Genomic DNA, 22,688 nt, shown 5'->3' with positions numbered 1-22,688 from the left:
TTTTTGTCCTATATGCCTGAACTACTTTTCTAGCACCTAATATTTTTATGTATTACCTAAATGACAGGATATTATATAGTTATGTAAGCTGCAATGAGATTCATGATTTTCTGTATAGATTACAAACATCTGCCTAGGCAATAATGAAAACAGGAAATCTATTTCTGTAAAAGTGATTGTCCCACTTACTTAATGCTAATTGCATATTCTCCTGACTCTTTGGTCCTGTGTCGCACCAGGTAAGTTCTATTTACCCTGTTAATAAGTTCACTCTCAGCTTGCAACCTCTCCATTGCTCCTGCATACCTGTAACAAAGGAAAGCAAATAAATACTAGCCATTTTCGTCTTCAAAGCTGTGCAGTAGGTCTTTCCAATATTCAATTTAATGTTCCAATATTTAACAAGAGATGGTGATTGAAAGACACACCAAAAGCTACTGGTAATTGTGGTGGGAAGTAATAAAAAGCACAGAAATTTATACCCGATGGTAAAATGTGCAATATGCTCTCTTACTTCTGGGCACAAAGAACTATGGCTTCTATTCAGAAAAGCACTTAAGCACAAGATTAAGTTCACCACTATTTGGGGAAGCACTTATGCATGTGCTTATGTCCCACTGACTTCATACTGAAGTGCTTTGATGAACTGGAGTCTATAATGAAAATGTAATTGAAGGGTGACCTGGAGCAGGTGTTGGAATTTACTTACTTGTAATATTGTGTATCACAAACTTAAAATCTTGGGCCTGATTCAACACTATATAAACCAGTGTGTAACATGGTGTAACTGGTGTAACAGACTAGATAATCAGCCAACTGTAGTTTATTTTTGATGCATTACATTTGTTTTTAAACAAAAATCATTTAATTTGATTCATATTTATTTATTTTACTCTAAAATTTAATGTGCAGACTAAACCCCAACAGGTGAGATTCAAAATCTATTTCAGCCTAAATTACGGCCGGTCCGAAATGGCTGATACAAAAGATTCCAGAAGTGTCTGCCAGCAGAAATCTGCCAGCAAAATTGTGGCCTAAAGTTTTTAACTGTGGAAAAAATGTGTATTTATTAAAATGAAATTATTTATTTTTACTTTTAAAAAGCAGAATAATGTCAGTCAACATTAGAGACCAGTACTGTGCAGAATTTTTAAAAATAAATACATTTTACATTAGCTATAAAACCAAGCACATAACTATAACACAGTAATTTTCTTAATCTAATTGTATATATAGTTACACTAACTCTATCATTAAAAAACTCTTTAAATAATAATATCTATCATTCAATCTATCATTAAAAATCTATCATTAAAAAACTCTTTAATAATAATAAACTTCTATTTTGGGGCTGCTTTTAGTTTTTTTTAAAAAGTATCAGAGCAGATTTTTATCAAATTATCACAAAATATGAGCTTTCAGGCTGAGACTTTTTATGATACATTTCAGCCCAGGGCACTTTCCCAGCTCTAAGTTACAAATGGTTAGAAAATAAAGTTTTATCCTAAAAAGGCTGAAAGAACCTCATCAGTGTTGTGAACACAATGCTATTTTTGTCCTCTCTCCTGTGAGAACTCTAAGCAGCAGAAATGAAGATAGAATCAAATTACAAACAGCCACTTTTCTCCTTTTGCATTTTATTCACTAATCATGAAAGCTAAATGTTTGTTTGGGTCAGTGGGTCTGATTCTGATCTCACTTACTGTAACCCCGTGTAAATCAGGCATAAATCACTGAAGTCATTTGTAAAATCAGTGTGAAAACAGAAACAGTCACTGTGCATTTATAATCATTTTAAGTCAAACTCACTCCAAAGCAGAGGGTCCACACTATACTATGATCCATTTTGACAGTGGTTATAGAGTTGATACATTGTCCATTTACATCACTTTATTGATTGCTAAAATTTTGTTTGATAGCAAAACAGAATTATTCACAAAACAAAATATCACTTTCTTCATTCTGTTTAGCCACTTAAAATGTAAGATCCTCTTGTATGCTTCATGTAGTACTGATTTTTTGTTACACCATTTTAGAGAGCTCTGGGATACAGACTCTGTGTGTGTGTGTGTGTGTTGGGGGGGGGGGGGAAGGGAAGGGGAGGACTGCACATTCAGTGCTTTTTTCCAAAACTGCTACACAATACCTTCTTCAGAAACCCAGAAAGATTAAAGCTATTTAAATTACATTGTATTATAAATACAGTTCTCTCTCTCTGTATCTGTCTATTTCAACATGATTTTCATAGAATTAGCCCAGGACTCACCATGGTTGGCAAGAGTAGTCTACTGGTTTAGGCACCTAGGATGTAAAAAGACATCATAGAATAAAATTATTTAAAGAATATTTTTCTAATTGACTCACAAATTGATCTAATGACCAAATACTCTATCAATCCAGGGGGATGGAGGGGTGGCGGAAAAATCAGATGAAGAAATGTGATCAATTAGTCTACTTTATTCAAAGTAAATTAATGAAGTGTGGATATCTATATAGGTCTGAAAACAGCACAGAATATTTAAGTTTATGCATTTTGTTGTTGTTGTTGGGGGAATTGTTTTAATTTTGGAGAGATAAGTGCTACAAATCCCATATTGGGTTTTTAAAATCTATTTGAAATGGATTTTGGCAGTGCATCCACTCTCATTTCATCCATAAAATGCTCGTCTAATAGTGCATATTGTTGCAATGCATCATTAAAATGCGTAACTAAATGTACAATGATGCATACTAAATTCAATAAGTGCATTTTTTAATTAGATTGCCTTGAAAAGGCACTATTCTTAGCTGAAGTAAAAGTTTAGGAGGCATGTTGTATAATATGGTTAACTGAATAATCCATAGGTTTCTGGGGTACTGTATGAATGTATTAATACATCTGCATGTAACAAGTTCTACTCTTATAGATGGATTTAACTAGGAACACATTTTGAAAGGCCAACTGTTTTATTTAATATTAAAATATTTTTAAAATAATAAAGCAAAATCAAACATATATAAAAGGACAGTAGATATATGCATATATAATATGTGAATTGAATGAATATTTCTCCAATTGACTTCCATGTTCTTCACCAACAGACACCAAAACTCCTGAGATCCCCTTGAAGGGCACAAGTTTGACTAGCTTGAACTTCCAAACCTGCATAGTACTGATTTGCTTTCAACCCTTGGAATCCAAATTGTAGGGTTCAGTTTCAGGAACTGACCTCTGCACAGTTCACAGAGCCCTGCTTACCACCCTGGGCATATTGTGTGATTGCCTGTTTTTCCTCCTAAGTGTTTTTTAAAAGTCACTTTGGACAGATAACCAGCCTATTGCTCTTACTTGAATGCATTTAAATCTTTGATTTTAATGCTAACAATCTGTACTACATTATCACCAAAAATTGTATTTTCCCGAAAACACAAAGGAGCCATTAGCTTGAATTTGTTGTCAATATGTTACATAGCTCTGTTCTAAGAATAGCATGACCTATTTATTTGCATGATAAAATATCTCCCATCCAAGAAGGCCTTAAAAGCAATTAGGCTAGACAGAGAGACTGGGGGATGGAGGGAAGAGTTAACCAGAACAATGGAAAGGCTTCTGTAAAATGCAAAGAGATCAGGAATGGAATTATTGCTAGTCAAATGTTGTAAAAGAAAAAGGAGAGTGGCTGTGTATCTATAATGGACTTCAAAAGCTATGACAGCCTAAACTAATTAAAAAGTGTGCTGTCCATTTGTAACTCCATTCCATCAAAGCTTAGCTACAACAGACATGGGTTGGGATTTAGTTGATGACACATTCTCTCATATCCCTACACGAACCTCAGACAAACACTAGGAAAATAAAGCAGCATATCAGAACAAAAGCAGCTGTGCTATTGCTACCAATGATGTAGCAGATAGGGCTCAAGCATCATTCCCATTTGGCTCAGAGAAGGTCTAAACGTTAAAAATGCTGACAGCTAGCACTGGTACTTTGAAAAAGTCTAGTTTATACAAAGTGAGTCTTTATATATAAGATACTTCTATAATTATGTTAGCCTACAGATTTTTAATTTTGAATGCTCTGTATTGTTAGAATAAAGATTGGAAAGTAGTTCAAATTACTTGTGAGCATACCAGTGGCAGGATAATAGTGGGCAGTTAGGAAGATCACTACTTTCCCTGTACGTTGGTATATAGTCCTATATTGGGAAGTATCTGAAATTCTAAATTGGTTTTGCTCATCTATCATACCAGGGTATCTTGGTTACAGATCGCTAGAACACCGGTAATCATTAACCCTTTTCATCCCTGACTCAGTTGAGTTCTATAATAAGGATTGTCCATTGCAGAGAAAAAAGTAAATGGTCAACATTATACCAGAAGCTGTTGACTTGCACTGTACTATACATCCAAATCCCAGCAACCTCAGTGAGAAAAGTGAATGAAAGACCGTGAGAATCTGATATTATTCATAGTACAAAAATGTCTGCTGACAAATACTGCATATTGCAAAAAGAATAAAGCATTTATAGGTATAGCTGAGAAGGGACTGAAATGTGATATTCTGGAACTCAGCAGTTTTTCATTCAATATTCATTCTTAACGCCTTTTGATATATGTATTTTATACTGTTTCTGGGCATTTTTATATTGGACGGTTGTAGAGACTGTTATACTTAATAATAATATTACAAGTCATAATCTCTTGAAAATCTGATAGATGTTTCAGTATCTTTAACTGCATCATTTGTCATAATATGATGTTTATATTTTGCCCTTCCAGGTTAAAAGTGGTGAAGAATCAATTCATCTTTCTCATCAGGTTATGCCTCTGGTTGCTAACATAGCATGAATATTATTTATTCATACTGTAAAACCATGTTATTTTCATTCAGTCCTCTGCTTAATAGTATATTTCTAAATTTAGCAAAAAGCTATATGTTACTAGACACTAAGTAATCTTTGTGTTGCCTTGGTAGCTTTAACAGCAGTGTTTTTTCTTAACTACGTGAGTTTCCCACTTTAAACTACAGTGGTACTCTTTCAAAATGAACTAATTTTGCCTTAGCTAAACAGATACCTTCTCCGCAGTATTTACAGTAGACCCCTATATTTATTTTAGGCACTGCCCTAGAGTGGTGTTTCTAAACCCCTGGGGCAGCTCCAGGGGATCTGACTGACATTATGGTTCAAGGTGCGTGCTGACTGTGCACAACACCATCCAGCATGACTGACGCTGAACTGCCACACATTTTATGCTTAATAAAATATGGTAATAGGATTACAAAAAAAGTTAAGCTCCGTTATGTAACACATTGATCAAATAGCATATTAGGCATCTCCTTTGTCACTCTGTTTAGAAGAACTTAAATTTAAGGTAACAATGGAATGATGTGCATCTCTGCAAACTGGTCTGTGAGATTATGAATGGTAAAAGATGTGTTGATCTGCTGTTAAACAATATTATGATGAATTACTAATGCAGAGATTTGTTTTTGGAGCTAAGGTCTGATGTAAACCTTAAAGGCCTATCACGATGTGTCAAAAGAGTTTTATCCATTAAAATGTGACTCCGCCTAATTATAATACCACCATGATGACATCTTGATTGTTGTAAACCAAGTAGATTTATTAACAGAGTTAAATTTAGTTGTGAACCAAGTTAAAGCACGTTTAGAGCAGAGCAAAGGAGCCTGGTTCAGCCTTATTATTCTGGTTTAATGTCAATGTAACTCCACTGATTTCATAGAGTTATACTATATTACATCTGGAGTAATACAGGAGTGAGGTAATCCACAGTATTATGGAAAGACACAATGAGAAAGTGCACCATATATCCACACACACACACAAAATTATGAGTACGCACTGTAAATTCATTTTTCTTATTGTTATCCTGCTGCAGTTTTTAGTATTTTGAGAGTGTTTGTCTTCTTTACACAAAAGACAAGCAGGTCAAAGCATACAGACACACAAAGAAGTATGTTGAAAGATCTGGTTGGAGGGTTTATTTATTTATTTGTGCTTTATTCTATTTTTACTTTTACAGGGTTTTTTTAAACTCACTATTTATGGTGTAATCTCTCTCTGTAACCCAGAGTGACTGGGAAATAGATTAAAACCATAGCATTTTCATCTCACTGTTAAAAAACCAACAGCTTTACTGCACAATATATTTATTCTATAGTCTGGTTGTATTTATCAGAAAACTCTTTAGACAATTTAATTTATTAAACTCTCAAAAGTTAAATCTGTCTCTCAAGCATGTTTCCTTAACACAATTTAAAACCAATAACCAAAAGCATTAGAAAGTTATATTTTTAAACAACATCAAATGTAGCATACAAACACAAAGAAACTAAAAATAATGGTTCCCATAAGGCAGGATTAATGAAACCCTGGCATGAACCAGGCAACTTTTCCTATGAATGTTCCTGAGGAAACTATAATACTGACAAACCCAATTAAACATTCGTACTTACGCATGGACAAGGCTTTACAGCATCACTTGGAAAGTAGCCAAGCTCCCCTGTCACTAGATTTCTACCCTAGAAAGAGACAAAGAATTCCCATTATGAGCAAACGGCAGTGTAGACTGGAAACAATCCTGTATGTACAGGGATTCATTTAAATAAACACACAATAAAAGTTTTAAAATTCAGTGCCAGTCTTACTCAAATTTTGTTAAGTAATAATTTCTTGACTTCTCTAACTAAGTAATAACTACAGATGGCTAAATCTGAGTGGTCTGGTAAATAGGGTGAAGGGACTGGACTCAGGAGATCTGGATTCTAATTCCCAATTCTGTCACTCATATTGCTAAATCTCCAATGCAGAGTTAACTTGAGTTAGCTACATTCGAGTTAATTACTCTGAAGTGTGAGCCGCCCCAGTGCAAAGTAACTCTCATTCTGCACAGAGTGATTGTGTTAGGGCCTGTCTTCAGGAGAAGTCAGCTAGCAACAAGCCGAGGTGTGAGCGCATTAGATACTCTGCACTAACAACTTGTGTGGACACACTTACTGCACATCAAAAGTGGGCAGTTCTGCTTAGTACACTTTAAAGCATATTAAACTAAAGAACACACAGGCACTATTGATGCATGGTAAGACTGCAGAGTTGCTAATGCTGTAAATTCATATTGTAGCTTGCTGGGCATTAACTTCCCATGTAGATAAGCCCTTAGCAATTGATTAGTTGCATTAACTCAAGCTGCGGCCTGTATCCTCAGCCAACTTGATTTAAAAGTACCACCACATTCGAATGAAAAGTCTTGTATTGGGGCAACACTTGAGTTAACAGTGCAGTGAAGAAAAGCCCTATGTGACCTTGGGCAAGTCATATAATCTCTGTGTGACAGTTTCCTCACCACTAAATAGGGATAACAATACTTACCCACCTAGCACTTTGTGATCCTTGAATGACAAAGCACTGCAATATATAAGTGCTGTGCACTGCAAATTTAATGTTGTTGTCCCGACTCCTGACACTAATCCTTTCAGTAAATCAGAGAGCCTGAAATAGAAGATCTGGGAGGCATAGGGTATATTCCCTGATAGAGACATGGTAGATTTATGAAGGAAATCCTCATTAAAGATAATGGGAGTTTTCCTTTCAAATCCATCACCATTTTCACACTGTCTTGATGGCGGAGCATGCACATTCATTTGGAAAAATAAACCATTTCTGAAGCCAGCATGATTTCAATTTGCCAGATGAGGAGATTGATAAATACAGTCAGTTTAAAAGCTGCATTGATGCAGTAACCCAAAAACATAACTTCTTCCCAAAATATCCTGACTTGTTTCATGTTAAATTAAATGGGCAAAATCGTTCCTGTGGCCCCTAACATCTATAAGCTTTTAACGGACCAAAGATGGTTTACAAAGATTCAAATGGGACCATGTCTCATGCACACTGGAAAATGAATTCTTAGCATTCAGGACAGGTCAATTCACCAGGAAAATTCAATTTAAGATAACCCACCTAAACTTGACTCAGCCCTGGGATCCACAGTCTTCTGGAAAGACTACCTGGATGGTGTTATAGTGAAGCAAGGCCAAATGTGGGCAAATGATGGGAGAGGGAACAGATATTGTTAGGGTAGCTGAAACAATGTATTGACTCAGCACAATGTCAGGTGGTGGGACTCCCATACAACTCTACTGCAATTATCATTACCATTTACCCTCCCCATGGTGTATCACACTAGTAGCAATGAATCAAGCTCGCTTTTTATATTGGGCTTCACCTAACTTTAGTAAGTACGTGTCTCCTGAGCCTGAACACATACTGGAAGTGGTCCAAGAGTCACAAATCCCTAAACACACATTCACTTGGGGATACTTGAAAGAATTGCCTTGGATTTCAACTCTTACATAATCCCTCATATTTCCACCTGCATTCTGGGCAATTCTTACCAACTCTTTATAACCAAGTGTAAATTGTTCATTAAAGCACCATATTTTGCAGCTAGCAGCTCACATCCAGCGTTTACCTATCGACTGACTGCCTTCAGAAGGTAGAGAAGCTAGAAGAAAATCCATAAACTGCATATCTGTGACCGGGTCTGGCAGCCCTTTTCAGAACTGGACTAGGCCTCACTAGCATTCACAAACATGGGTGCCTAAAGTTAGGCTGCTAAATCCATATTCAGGCATTGAAGGCCAGACTGTTAAAGGTATTTAGGCAATTTAAGATGTAGGTAGGCACCTAGTGGGATTTTCAAAAGTGCCTAGGTGCCTACCTCCCACTGAAATTAATGCACCGTAACACACCACATGAAACAGCATTCAGGAATTTAAAACAAGGGTGGAGCTGGATGTAAAAAGGAGCAGAATTAATGAGTGTTCTTGAAGAACTGGAAGCTTTCTTGAATTGAAGTGCCCTAAGCACATTCAATGGGAACATTATGTTTCTGCAATTTTTCACCCCCAGGTAATAACCACAGCAACTGTCACCTTATCCAAATAGACAGAATGTGTAGGAAGGCGTGAAAAGAGCAAAGAGCACTGGGTAGAATATAATGTGTGAAAGAATTATCAATATTTAAAAAATAATACAAGGTCCCCCTAAGGGGCATAAGGAAGCAATTCTTGTATCTCTGAACCCAAATGAGAGAATATGATTTTTGCCCCCCATTCCTTAAACTATATGCTATTCAATTCCCCCCCCCCCCCCATTTTCTGTTTATACCCCAAGTGAAACTTTTTACATATTTCAATGTTTAATCAGCCAGAACCGTTACAAATTCAGGGCCCAGTCCAGAAAACCATACTCTCAGTGCAGGATCTTATTCAAACAATCCCACTGCGGTCAATGAGAATATCTATGTGAGTAACATTTATTCATGAGAGTAAGGGTTTGCAGGAGTGGGCCCACACAGAATCAATTTTGCATGTGTCCACATGCTAATACAATCTGATGGCATATATAATAAAGGAATAAAGTAAAAAACATCAATGATACCCACACAATAAAATGACACCGCATGTAACATATTTATATGGCAATTAAAAAGGAGCCTAAAATCAAAATTTGATAAGCTCATGAAAAGACTACTGAGTTACAGTTTAAAAATGCAGACAAATATTTTCATGGAAATCTCTATGTACAGTCTGTTTCAAATCACTGGTAAACGATAGGCCTCTAATAAATATTTACATTTTTCATTCTGATTTTCGTACAAAACACTACTTTTGTCTGGATACAATATATAATCAAAGATAGCATTTTCGTATTAGGCCAGTTCAACTTACAGTGCAGCATATTAAACTAAACTGTTCTATTACCTCAAGTGAGAAAAAGATAAATCTCCCTATTGCCTTAATTTAGTACCACACATATGCACTTCTGCTCTCTGTAACTGTCACACATTTAACTAGTCAGTGGCACTCTCAGCAGAATGAGTGGCAAAAATGACACTGGACACTCTTACATTCTCATGAAACGTAACAAGAGATCACTCGGTCAGCGGACATACTTGTATCTAAATTACCATACAGGTAGTCTTCCCATCAAATCCAGACTGCTATAAGATGCATCCACAAGTGCCAGAGCAGCCCTGTGAGGTCACTGTTGAGAACTATCCACTTCTCAAAACATACTCCTGTGTGGCAGCTATTAATAAATACTGAATTTTTAATGCTAAACATCAGACCGCTAAAAGGCACATGGTGTGACACAGCCATCCAGTACTGACAGCACTGAGTAATGGTGAAAGCATAAGACTGGAAGTCAAAAGTTTTAAGTTCTATTCTTTGCTCTTGTACAGAACTGTTTCATGACCCTGAAAATAACATTTAACTTCTCTGTGCCTCAGCTTCCTTATCTGTAAAATGGAGATTATATATATTTGAGAGTCATTAGCATTTGCTAAACTCGTTGAAATCCTTAGCTGGAAGATATTGGATAAATACAAAGTGTTAATATTATTATTTTCAATAGTACTTCTAAAACTCATTGAAATGCTTTGGGGGAAATTCTGCACCATTGGCTAATTGGCATCTGGCTCAAAATTCAGCAGCACAATGGTAGCATTACTGTAAGTCAGATGAGTGATGGGGTTGCCATAGAGAAGTATTCCATGTCCCTTTGCAGCACAGAGCACTTGCTCCATGGCAGCTCTCTCTTTAGCAACACTGAGCAGTCATTTTGGGAGTTTTAAAATCCTCAAAATCTAGTGTATAAATGTTACACCCAGGCTGAAAAGAGCTTTTTGTTTTTAAAGTTCTTTGCTAATTATAGGATTGATCTGAATAATTTTATGTTCACTCCTAATTATGTTTAAAATACTAGATAATTGTTTACTTTTAGATATGCTGCTAAATCCCTCAAGGCCCCAAGTCACCTTGTATAAAAAAACCTGTGATGCATGCTGTCAGGTATGTGACTGCTGATTTCTGTACTGAGAGCATATGCACCAGTCCATCACAATTACCAGTGGATTTGTCGCACCACTGCGCCTCGAGTTTGCTAATCATTTCTTTCAACTGTACATGTCTCTTCCTTGTTAACTGTTTCTCATGTGATGAGTAAGTAGTCAATTTCCTTCTAACAAAAGCCTTAAAGGCCATCCCAAATGCACTAGTAAAGGGCTAGGCTGAACTGCTAAAGAAATTATATTATAGAATGCTTGCAGCCTATTAAGTAGCAATGAACACTTAGATTGCTTCTTTTAATGACACTTGCCAGTGAGACTAGAGAATGATTCATTATTCTTGTACCTGTTTTAATTGGTAGGTTTCCTGGAACCAATTTACACAGTAGCCCTAAATTTCCAGAGTGCTGCCTGAGGTTTAGATATGCGACTCCTATTAAGTTCTATGGACTCATTCAGAGCTAGGATTGTGCACAGCTGAAAATTTAATCCTAGATTGTATTCAGTTTCCATCTCGTTTTTTGGCGATGGCTAAATAAATCATCCTCTGATTGAAAAACTGCTAATCTTCTCACAGATTTATGTAACAACAGTGGGAAGAAACCAGATTTTATAATGAAAGCTGGTAAAGAAATGGAAACATTTCTTGTAATCTGAACATTTCCAAGCAATTTTCAATTCTGCAAGGTTTGAAGAGGAATAATTTTTCACTCATTTGAAATCATGAAAAATGTTATTGAAAAAGGTTGTTTAGTTTATGGGTTTTCCTTCCTCCTTTGCTTTTCTGTCTTTTCTCCACATATTTTTCTCTTAATTTTTCCCTCTTTTGTTTTTATTTTCCATATTTAAATGAAACTGAAAAATGAAAAATGTAGTAATTATTTATCTAGTTTATCATGTATCCTCCCCCTTCCTTTTCCCACTGAAAAAGGTTGGGGGGGAGGTAGAAATGAAAAATGATAAGCTGAAGGAAAAAATCAATTTTTCATTTTTCAGTTTAGTCAAAAAAATAAAAATATGAAAAATTCAAATTTTTGTAGAAAGGACAGGTTTTGTTTTTACAAAAAATTGTTCATAAAAGTTTGGACTATGTTCAGATCTAGTTTATTCATATATGCCTGTCACAGTTATAGGTAGACACACTACCAAAATTAAAACAAACAAATGATGTTCACATTCAGCAAAAATCATATGCTATCTCTGTCTCTCCCACCTCCACCCTCTGATGATGAGCCCAAATTAAGGAAAGACCCAAACTGAACATGTCTGCATCATGTCCGAAAAGTCACCTAAATGGCACTCCAACAGGAGGAAGAATCAAGGCTCCCTTCCACTCCCTAGAGTTTGATTTTGGACAGAGAGCAAAAATATTCTTCCTGAATGCTGCAAAGGGGCATATGGTGACAGCTGAATTTTGAAACAGTCTGATTCAATTCCATTCAGAGATAAGTAAATAACCACTGATTTGGTACATGCAATTGCATCTGCAGGTGTACTTGGAGCTAGTGCTGAGTACAGGACACAGATGTCATTTGTTCATGTAATATACATTGGTCATGTAGTATACATCCATCCCAACTAAGAGGTGGTGTCCACATTCTGTGATGATGTTTCCAAATGGCCTACAAAGGTAATGCTGTGTACAACATGTTACATGTAGTATGAGATGTATAAACAGCATGCAAAAAGGATAATACATTTCATAAAGAAGTACAGATTTCCATTGACAATGAAAATTAAGATTCTTTTTAATCATTAAGGCTAAGATTTTCAAAATTGCCTACAGGATTTGGATAATTTTAATGGGATTTGGCTTTCCAGATCCCCTAGATAGCTTTGAAAATCTGAGTCTAATAAGCTCTGCCAACCTAATGCATTTTCACAAAAAGACTATAATAACCTGGTCCACATTTATGAACTAACACATACTGCAGAGTTGCATCTTAAAACGTTTAGCCATCAACTCTTCAGCATGCACCAAATAGGATTACACATTAGGAACCTATTACTGTAATTTACAGGAACGTACAGAGTCTCATAACTTCTGGCAACAAACGGGGCCAGAGTGTGGGAAAAATCACTGATACGTCCTCTAATTTGATACCACAACAGATCTCCTCAGATATATCTTGAATAAGCCATAGCAACGTACGTCAAACAGATGGCAACCAAATTCTTACTAAGACAAAAGCAGTTTGCAGACCTACTTTGGGCTCAGGTTTCCAACAACATTTCTTTCAATTCAATTTCAAGACAAAATAGAAAAATGTCATGAGACTGTGCATAGGATCCTTAGTCACCTTCTTCCAAATGCAAGTGATTTGTGGGGAAATTTACTCAGTAGCCATAGTAAATAGGTAACTACTCCCTAGAGATTCACATGCAGATTCACCCTGTTAAGAATAGTATATGCATTTTTATATATAATTCTCTAATATTGGAAGATTCTTTCTAGAATCTAATTATCCATGTTATTATGCTTGATGTCTTGTAGACTGTTTTGTTACTATAGCTGGTAACAGGCCAGCAGGTCTCTATCTATTTTCCCTTCTTCGTGAAGTGACCTGACATAACTACACTGTATCTTAGTCCCTGATGAGTTGTACCTAGTACTGGAACATAGAAAACTGCCCCTCCCCCCCGTAAAGATTTAATTTTTCATTGAAGAACAAATTTTTACTGCACAGTTAGTGTTCTTAGGGAGTAACACTGAAAATGTAGAGGGACCATCATCAACAGTGGCATTGGCAAGCTTCTGTAACAGTAATGAACTGCTATAAGTCTAAGTCTGTATTAAAGAAATGTGCTTTATCACAGTGGACGAAACCAGTACAGTGCACATTTGTATGCTTTTGGCAAACATGGAAAACACGATTGCCCTGAGGACAGTGTATAATTGCAATGGAAACCTGTAAAACCAACATTACATCATACCTTATACGATACATCCTGTCACCTCTGAACGCTTACCCCCAGGTTAAGTAAGTACCAATTTGCTCTGAACAAACTCAAAAGAGAAGGAAAAAACCCACAACAATAATAAAAATCAGACTCTGCTTCAAACTGCACATACAAACATTTATTTATTACTAGTATCTGAGCTTCTGGTCAATTTATGAGTCTAAAGTAACCACAATGATCTTTCAGGTCAGAAATAAACTATTTCAAAATGTGTGAATGGGGATGACAGTTCCCATTAAGGTCCAAGGCTAGTATTAAGATTGCTATGGAGATAATTTGTTGGTACTCAGCATCATCCTCTTACCAGTCTCCATTAGCCAAGCATAACAAGTTTTTGCCTAAATCCTTTAACATGACAAATTCGAGTAATCTCAAAGAGACTTTCCAATAGCCAAAAATGACAGATATACCAATATGTGGCCATGGGATAGATCTGATGAATTCTGACCTGATCCAGAGAAGCACTAAAGCATATGTTTAACTTTAAGCATATGAGTTGGGACTACTTTCATGTTTAAAGCTAAGAATGTGATTTGCTGCTCCTTTGAATTGTGTTCAGCACCAGGATCAAGCCCTACATGTACACATTTGAAAAAACTCCCTACATATGAACTTACATAAGCCAATGTTTGAAAACACACTTGAATGTCTTTACATACTATATTATGTCATGAAGTGCCATGGGCTATCTGGCAACTGTTTTTTTAGAACTGTTTACGTTTCGCATAGCTCAAGACAATCTGTGGGCCAAGGGTCCTAAAGACTATATTCTGTGTGGATATACACAGGTGCTGGGTATTCTTTTATGAGTATGCTTGAGCATCTTAAGTGATCAGTTTATAAAACACTTGACTTCCTGCTGTACAAGGATATCTGTGACAGGCAGGAGTTATGGAGCTGATCCTGAAGGGTATCAAGAACCCTTCACTGCCACTGAAGCCAGTTAGACTTGAAGGCCACAGGATCAATCCTTATGTGAATAAATTTAATCTATAAAAATCAAATACGTCCAAAGACCAAAAATATTATCAGGCACAGTATTCTCAGTATATTGCTCATTAGGTTATTGCATTCTCAAATAAAAGTCTCAATAACAAAATACAGGAACAGCCATACCAGACACCTTTCAGATGCCCTTGGATTTGTATATTTTTCTTTACTGTCAGCTTTCCCCGAAATGCTACTAATTTGCAAATTTTCCATTTTGCACGCACACAAAAAAACTCCACATTTCGACAAATTAAAAACAAAAAATATAATTGAGAAAATAAAATTCTCGTGCTTGTCTTTAGAGCAAAATGTGAAAGCTGCAGTAGCTTGAATCTGTATTTTGGTATGAGTGTTCAATCAAGAAAGCAATCTCTGGAACAGAAGTAGCAAGTAGAATCATGTGATATTGAATTGCCATGGAAACAACTCTTTTGTCCAATCAATACATTATAGTTTTCCGATATATACACAAACAGTCATTATTTGACTTAGGCTCCCCCCCAGACAAGTTCACTTCTGTCTCAATCTCTGATAAGTATTTATTCCTTCTAAATAAATCCACTATTCAAAAATGTTGTCTGGCTTGTATGCTCCTTGTATGTTCTATTGTCTGAAAGGATTTTTTACTTCAAAACAGACAGGCTTCCCTTGCTGCTCATGTGCCAGGCACTTTCTTCAACTTAAATCATTTAAGTAAAATGGTTCACATAGAGGGCCCTATCTTGCAAAGTTATTCACCTGGACTACTCAAATGAATCGAGTTTCAAGATCCATTCCTTAGATACAAAAAGCAAGGTTAAAGGGTAAGCACTGCTAGCATCTGAAAAGTGAAGGTTCTTATAGTAGACGTGTATTTTGGGTAAAGTGCACAAAACTAAAGGTTTTGTTGTTCATGATGATGATGATGATGAACATAAAAAATGGGTATAACAGCAGTCAGTCAACAACAGTTTTCTCTCTCAAGCTAATGGAATGTATTTTTCAAACATTGCTAAGCACATACCTGCCAAAACCTGCTATGTGCATCTCCTTTGATGAGTTCAATAGTGTCCCCAGTCTGGATGTGTAACGATGGGCCATCAGGTGGAGCTGGTGGTGGTACCCCACTGTAGTTTCTAACGACTTGCATTTTTGGTAAACCTGCCAAAAATTGAAGACAGGTTTTTGGTCAATGACATGGCAACTTATAAAATCCCAATGTGCATAAAATAAAATAATTATAATAACAAAAAGATAACATATCAATGTTAAGAGCTTAAAGAAACTACCACCACGAATGTAAGGAGCAGTCAGGGGTGGAGGGAAGGAGGAAGAAGGGAGTAAAAGCACATTTCACCAGCTACTGTATTTCATTTTTGAACAAATAATGATTTTTTCTTATCTCATCACTGAATTTTTTTAGTTTAAGAAAAATATTTCTCTTTAGGCTACTGCTTACTTCAAAAAAGCCCAACACAAACAGTTTAATGGAAAAGAATCTTTTTTTTTTTTTTAATCAGCTCTATCCCTCCCTCCTACTTTCCTCTTGGAGCATTAGTTGATTTAATCACGTAGGAGGCTCATCCTTTTCTGTGTACATATAACACTGGCCCTCTATAAGGTTCATTTCTTAAGGTTAACTTTGTGATTCAAAAATGTGATGAATGTGATGAAGTAATACTTAAGACACTGATATGGAGAAACTCTCCAGGCTTCAATCAATATTATCAAAATGGTGCCACTAAAAGGAACATGTCCAAGACAATAAGAGTGACAACCATTCCATGATTCTAATGCAATCTTTTTTTTTTTTAAATCTTGTTTTTCTTAAGTGTTATTGGATATACAGTCCAATGCTTCATTTTAAAAAGCAGAATTCCTGATAGCATTCTTGCCCATTTGCACCAATATTGACTGCATCTGGACAGCTAAACAGTGGTCTTATTCAAAGGTGGAAATGCCAACTTCTGAGACACAAGCCACTTAAATTTGTCTAGTTTCAACATTCAGGCATTGGATCACGTTACATCTTTCTCTACTACATAGAAGAGCCCATTATTTAATATTTCTTCCCTACATAGGTACTTATAGACTGTAACCAATTCAGCCCTTAACCTTCTCATTGTTCAGCTAAACAGACTGAACTCCTTGAAACTATTATATAAGAGTGGTTTTCCAATCCTTTAATTATTCTCATGGCTCTTCTCTGAACTGTCTCCAGTTTTTCACCATCCTTCCCGAAGTGTGGACACAAGAACTGGACACAGTATTGCAGCAGTGGTTGCAGAAGTGCCAAAACACAAATAATATAAACACACTACTCCTATTTGATAGTACCCTGTTTATGCATCAAAGGATTACGTTAGCCTTTTTAGTAACAGTGTTGTATGGGAACTTATGTTTAGCTGATTATCCACCATGACCCCCAAAGCGTTTTCAGAGTCACTGCTTCCCAGGATAGACTCTCTCATTGTTGAAATATGGTCTATATTCTTTGTTCCTAGATGTATAATTTACATTTAGCTGTATTAAATCACATATTATTTGCTTGCACCCAGTTTACCAAGTGATTCACTTTGCTTTGTATTAGTGACCTCCTCATTATTTACCATTCCTCCAATGGTAAACAGTGATGATTTTATGTTTTCTTCCATGCCATTGATAAATATGTTGAATGATGTAGGGCCAAGAACAAATCCCTGCAGGACCATACTAGAAAGACACTCATTCGATGATGATTCCCCATTTACAATTACATCTTGAGACCCATCAGTTAATCCTGTATTGGTGTGCCATGTTAATTTTATATCATTCTGGTTTTTTTAATCACAATGTCATGCGATATACAAACAACGGGTTTTTTTTACACTTGAATTTAATTTGGTTGTTTATCATTACACATGAGATGCTACAGGCTGCTATAATTAATTGGTATATCCATTCTGCTCTATTCACATAGCCCATTTTTAGGTCAATTTCTTTAAGCAAATGTGGAAGAACACATAGTTCACTTGTCTGAACTGATAGATATTAACTGTTTTACTGCCGAGGAATGACATAAATCTGCTTCTGAGCCAAGCCTAGAATTTGGCTTTCCATTTTTGTTTACAGAGTTCGTCATTATATTTTTATACACAGAGAAATACACATACACGTGAATTATATTATACACACACAGAATATGAACTTTATGGAGCAGTAAATAATCTAACCAACAGCGTTCTCAATGAGTAAGCCTAAATTTCAAGTCAAAATGCCATCAAAATATTAGGCAAAATAATACCAGTCCAAGTCACATCATATAGAGTAACTATTTCATCAAATTGATTATATTATCTAGTACACCTAAAATTAGACACCTAAACTTAAAAAAATTAACTGCCTTCATCCCAGCTAGATGAAATACAAATTCTTGCTTTATTTAACAGTTTAATCAGGTTGCCACTCTCCAAAATATATGTTGATGCACTACACAATTGATTCAGCATCTGTGCTGCCCTTCTGTGTAGGATGTTGCATGTGAGTAAGAGAATGTTTGCAGCAGTAGAGATTAGTACCTCTTCACAAGACTGATAACTTTGTCCTAATACAATAAAGCTTCTCTGTGGCAATATCTTAAAAGATAGCACCTCATACTTAATCAATGAGCAGTATGTTCTAGCCTCTCACCTTTGAGACCTAATTTCAAATCTAAGCAAATTACATTAAAAAATTATTTGTTTTACAAAATGTCACATCGGGTGATTTTAGCTTATATCAATCAAATGTTTACAGTGTGTGCATACGGTATTTAAATGCCTCCTTGCGACAATTCATTAGAAAGGCATTAAGGAGTACTGGACTATGGGTATGTCTACACTGACGGCGGCAAATTTGCTGCCATCGGATCGATTGAGCAGAAGTGGAGACCCGCTCGATCGATCCGGAAATTGACCTAGTAAATCCACCCCTGAAAAAAGAGTAACGCTGTGTCGACGGGAATGTATTTCTCATTGATGCAGCGGAGTGGAAATGGCGCGCAGAATGGACTTTAGGAAGTCAATGGGAGATACGCAAGCTACTCTACGTAGTTTGGTGTCTCCCATCAACTGCCACTGAATTTGCTGGTAAGTGTAGACCAGACCTAAGTGTTTCACTGGGAATCCTATTTTGTTAAAAATAAGAATTTCAACCATTAGAATGGTCACAATAATCATGTCACGCAGCATGAACATGAGTAGCATGATTTTCAACTTTTGTTTACTGAAGTGGGAGTTGTGGAATGCTCAGCAACTCTGAAAATCAGGCTAACAGTGTTCAACAAGTTCCAGACATCAGAATTGTAAAAAAGATAGCACAGGATCAATAAAAGATAGACAGACCAGTATTAGCTACATTAGATACAAGATAAACCAGTATTAGCAACATTAAAATATATCATGCCTGTGATCCTTGCATATAATTTAAACATGCTTAATTCTGTTAAGGCCAAATCCTACAGTAATTACAATGGCAAAAGGGAGTTTTGTTAACATGAGACTGCAGGACTTGGCCTCCAAGGGTCTAATCTAAAACTCACTGCAGTCACTGGAAAGAATCCTATTGGCGTCCTTGGGTTTTGTCTCAGGTTCTTATCCCTGAGTCATATGATTTCATTAATTATTATTGAAAGAAAACTCTGCATGTGATTTTCCGTCTCATTAATTTTTATGCCAAAACCGAAGTTTCCTAAAAGAGTTGGCTAACACGCTGTACCATGGATTAATGATCCCAACGTGACACAATCACTGAGCACACTCACTGCCCACTTGCAAACTTCAGTGGCAGGTGTGGAAACTCACAGGACTGGGCCGTGAAGCATATCTGCCATATTTGCTTATATAACAACGAACACCTTTTTTGTTGTTACTTACAAACATCTCATGTTAATGTAACTTCTGAAATTTGCTTTGCAGCTGAAATAGAAGAATTTAAAAGAAAATTTCCAGCTGTATGAATATTGGCATTTTAAAACAAAATTTAAATTAAAAACAAAACATTTTCCTTAAACTAGGCTGAAATTGAAGGTTCAATATAAACTAATAAATTTACCTGTTGCTGTAATTTTAGAACACGTATTTACCACAAGACAGACACAGGGGAGACATTGTATTTTCAATTTGCCAAATTGTAAATTTATATCTTACAAAGCTTAAAAGATGACCAACTATTAAAGTTATTTTGCCTGGCACACTGTATACCCTGCATCACAACAGGCTGGAGAACATAAAAATATCTATTCCACAAAGAGATGCTTTCACAAGGTCTATACACTGACTTTTCATACTCAAGAGCCAGAACGACCGAAACAATCTAGTAAAGAACTTCAAAAGGAAGTTCCAGTCTCTCCTGTATTATTGTGTCCCAATGATGAGACTGCCTGAATCCCAGAGAGCACCTTCTCTGATTATCCCAGCAAATCCAGACACATACAGTTTGTATTGATTACACATGTAAAAGCAGGGAATATGCATTATTCATTAATTATCTGAAAAGTTTCAGTAGAAGGAGCTATATTTGCACCATAATTTTAATATATGAAAAAAGATTATACTTTTTCAGAGACAGAAGACTAACTCAAATCATATCAGTTCCTCAGAAATGTGCAGATGCTTTCTTCCTTCTATAAAAGTTCATCCCACAGAACCTCAGCTGTATCTCAATTAAGCATGGAGAGAATGATTGGGGTGCATGGTAGCATATAGCAATGAATGGTGGCAAACGGACGGAGTGTGCAGAAAACTGTGCTTAGCTTTCTCTTTGTCAAATAATGCTGATTTGGTATAGTAACTTAGAAGCACTGCTAGTTGGTTAATACTGAAATGATGTTTACAGCTGTATTTTATATCTGGAATCTAGCTGTTTCCCTGTCCTCCCCTAAACTGTCTTTGAAATAATTAAAAATCAGCATTCTTTCAAAGGACAAATTACAGGAGTAAAAACTTTGCAAACAAGAGTTCATACAGAGGAAGAAGTATGTATCAGACCCTGCTAAGGAAAGTCCACAAAGGAGAATGTAACCCAGCAGTGTGTATTACAAGTCCCTTTCTGTGCCCAGACCACAGGAGATGAGAGCTGGTATAGCCCTAGCTAGAAAGGCTTGGCTTTTTAGCTCAAACTGTAGCTGCTTGGGCATTTGGCTCTGGACATCTCCAGTTCAATTCTTGGTGTATCGGCCAAAATGGCAGCCATCACAAGAACACTTACGTGGTTTTTGAGCCAACAAACAAGGGGTTGAGCCAGGCTTCATATTATAGCATCAAAAAGCCCTTTTGCTATTTTGTGTTTACAAGATTTGATTGTTGGCAAACAGACTCCCAGAAGTTGTATCTTCAGTTTACACTAACGGTACGTTCACAAAGAACTGAATAGAGTGCAATGAGCTACATTGTGATAAGAATACACTGCATTTTTTAGCCAAAGTTAGAACACACACACAGAAACATTTAGGATTTCAAGCATTGAGTTTAGTTTTAAGTTTGCATCAACACATTACTTTAAGATTTATGTACCATCATGATAAATCCCTTCCAAGATGAAATTTCCTAGATTAAGAAAGTCTCAGCAGAAGTGGAGATTTTTTGGAGATTTTTTAAAATTTATTTAAGAGGCGGGAACGAAGCAGACCCCATTGTATTTGCTGAACACTTTTGTAAATCTGACCCATAGGAATCCAACATTAGTCCCTTTACTTTTGAGAATCTTGGTTGGACAACCTAATTACTCAAGACACAGATGGCTCAAATGGATAAATGTAGATTGTAGACGAAGAGAAAGAAGTTAAAGCAATAGAAAACCATGCAACTTAGTGGACAGTCTATACTCAACATTCAGACGTGTTTACATGGAATCTTAATATTCCTCTTCTGTATTTTGACTTCCCACCTAATCCCAATCCAATCCCGGTTTGCTTCAAGGGAAAGAAGAGAAAAACAAGATAGTACAAAGGCCTGCATGTTGTGTCAATGATAATGTTCTTAGGCATTCAAATATTACAGTGATGAGGATGTATAAAAGGTGGAGACATTAGACAGTACATAGATTTTCTTCACTGATTGGCTTTGAGTTCTCTTTCATGGAATTTCCTTTTTCAATAGACATGTATTAAGAATAATTTCTTTGTACATATTTCATTTCTCTTATTTCAAGTGACTTGAGTGAGTCTATCTGTGTAACTAAGGGTTTTCAGGGTCATGTCTAAATATTGAAGAATCTCAGTACTTTAAACGGACCATGGAAATTACCAATTGTTGGGAGTTAACAAGTATATGAACACACAGATGAAAAAAGATCAATGCCACAAAGCATGTACTTTGTTCACTTACTTTGACAACTGCAGTGTAATTTAAATAATCTATAATGCACTAAAATGTACTATAGTATAGTTTTACAAATTATGATGTATTAGAAATATAAGGCTTCATCAAAAAATTCTGCTATTAAATCTTTGCTAAGAATTGAGGAGACTATCTTTTGTTTAGTATGTGAACTAACCAATGTGGTTTATTGAGAAACTATTTAAAAGCACAAAAATAGTATTCATTAAATGCTGAATAGAAGGTGTTTATGTTGACTGTTATTTCTTCTAATATAGCAGCATAGATGTGCAGGACACTTCACAAACACTTTTGTTTAAACAGGTACCTGCCTGAGGAGCTCACAACTTAAATTGGACAGACAAAATGCAAACAATTAACGCATGAGTCATCAGGGCATGAGCAGACAGAATAGTGGATAATCAGTAATGCAAAACTTGACAACAGAAGTGGGAATAAAGCTTGGAAGAGTTACTAAGCAGATATTCCAAAGGATCTGCCTATATTTTGTGTAGGATGGGCTGTTCACCTACATGTGCATTTTTAAGAAAAGTATGGTATATGGTGAAA

General features: G+C 36.1%; 1 protein-coding gene across 7 annotated transcripts in view; it reads right to left on the bottom strand.

Annotated features, from left to right (window-relative positions):
- VAV3 (vav guanine nucleotide exchange factor 3) overlaps nucleotides 1-22,688 on the bottom strand; it is a 224,929-nt gene that overhangs the window by 20,001 nt on the left and 182,240 nt on the right. For all 7 annotated transcript variants that reach the window (XM_067538336.1, XM_067538338.1, XM_067538335.1 and 4 more), the window contains 4 exons: nucleotides 15,809-15,945; nucleotides 6,458-6,523; nucleotides 2,267-2,301; nucleotides 190-306 (listed from right to left, as the gene is read on the bottom strand). In XM_067538336.1, the coding sequence (XP_067394437.1) occupies nucleotides 190-306; nucleotides 2,267-2,301; nucleotides 6,458-6,523; nucleotides 15,809-15,945 (355 nt within the window). The remainder of the gene's footprint in view (nucleotides 1-189; nucleotides 307-2,266; nucleotides 2,302-6,457; nucleotides 6,524-15,808; nucleotides 15,946-22,688) is intronic.

Source organism: Emydura macquarii, unplaced genomic scaffold, assembly GCF_026122565.2.
Source record: "Emydura macquarii macquarii isolate MOO-44397 ecotype Brisbane River unplaced genomic scaffold, CSIRO-AGI_Emac_v2 contig_480, whole genome shotgun sequence".
Classification (NCBI taxonomy): Eukaryota; Metazoa; Chordata; order Testudines; family Chelidae; genus Emydura; species Emydura macquarii.
The sequence above is the reverse complement of the archived record's forward strand: the minus strand, read 5'-3'. Positions and strand labels throughout refer to the sequence as shown.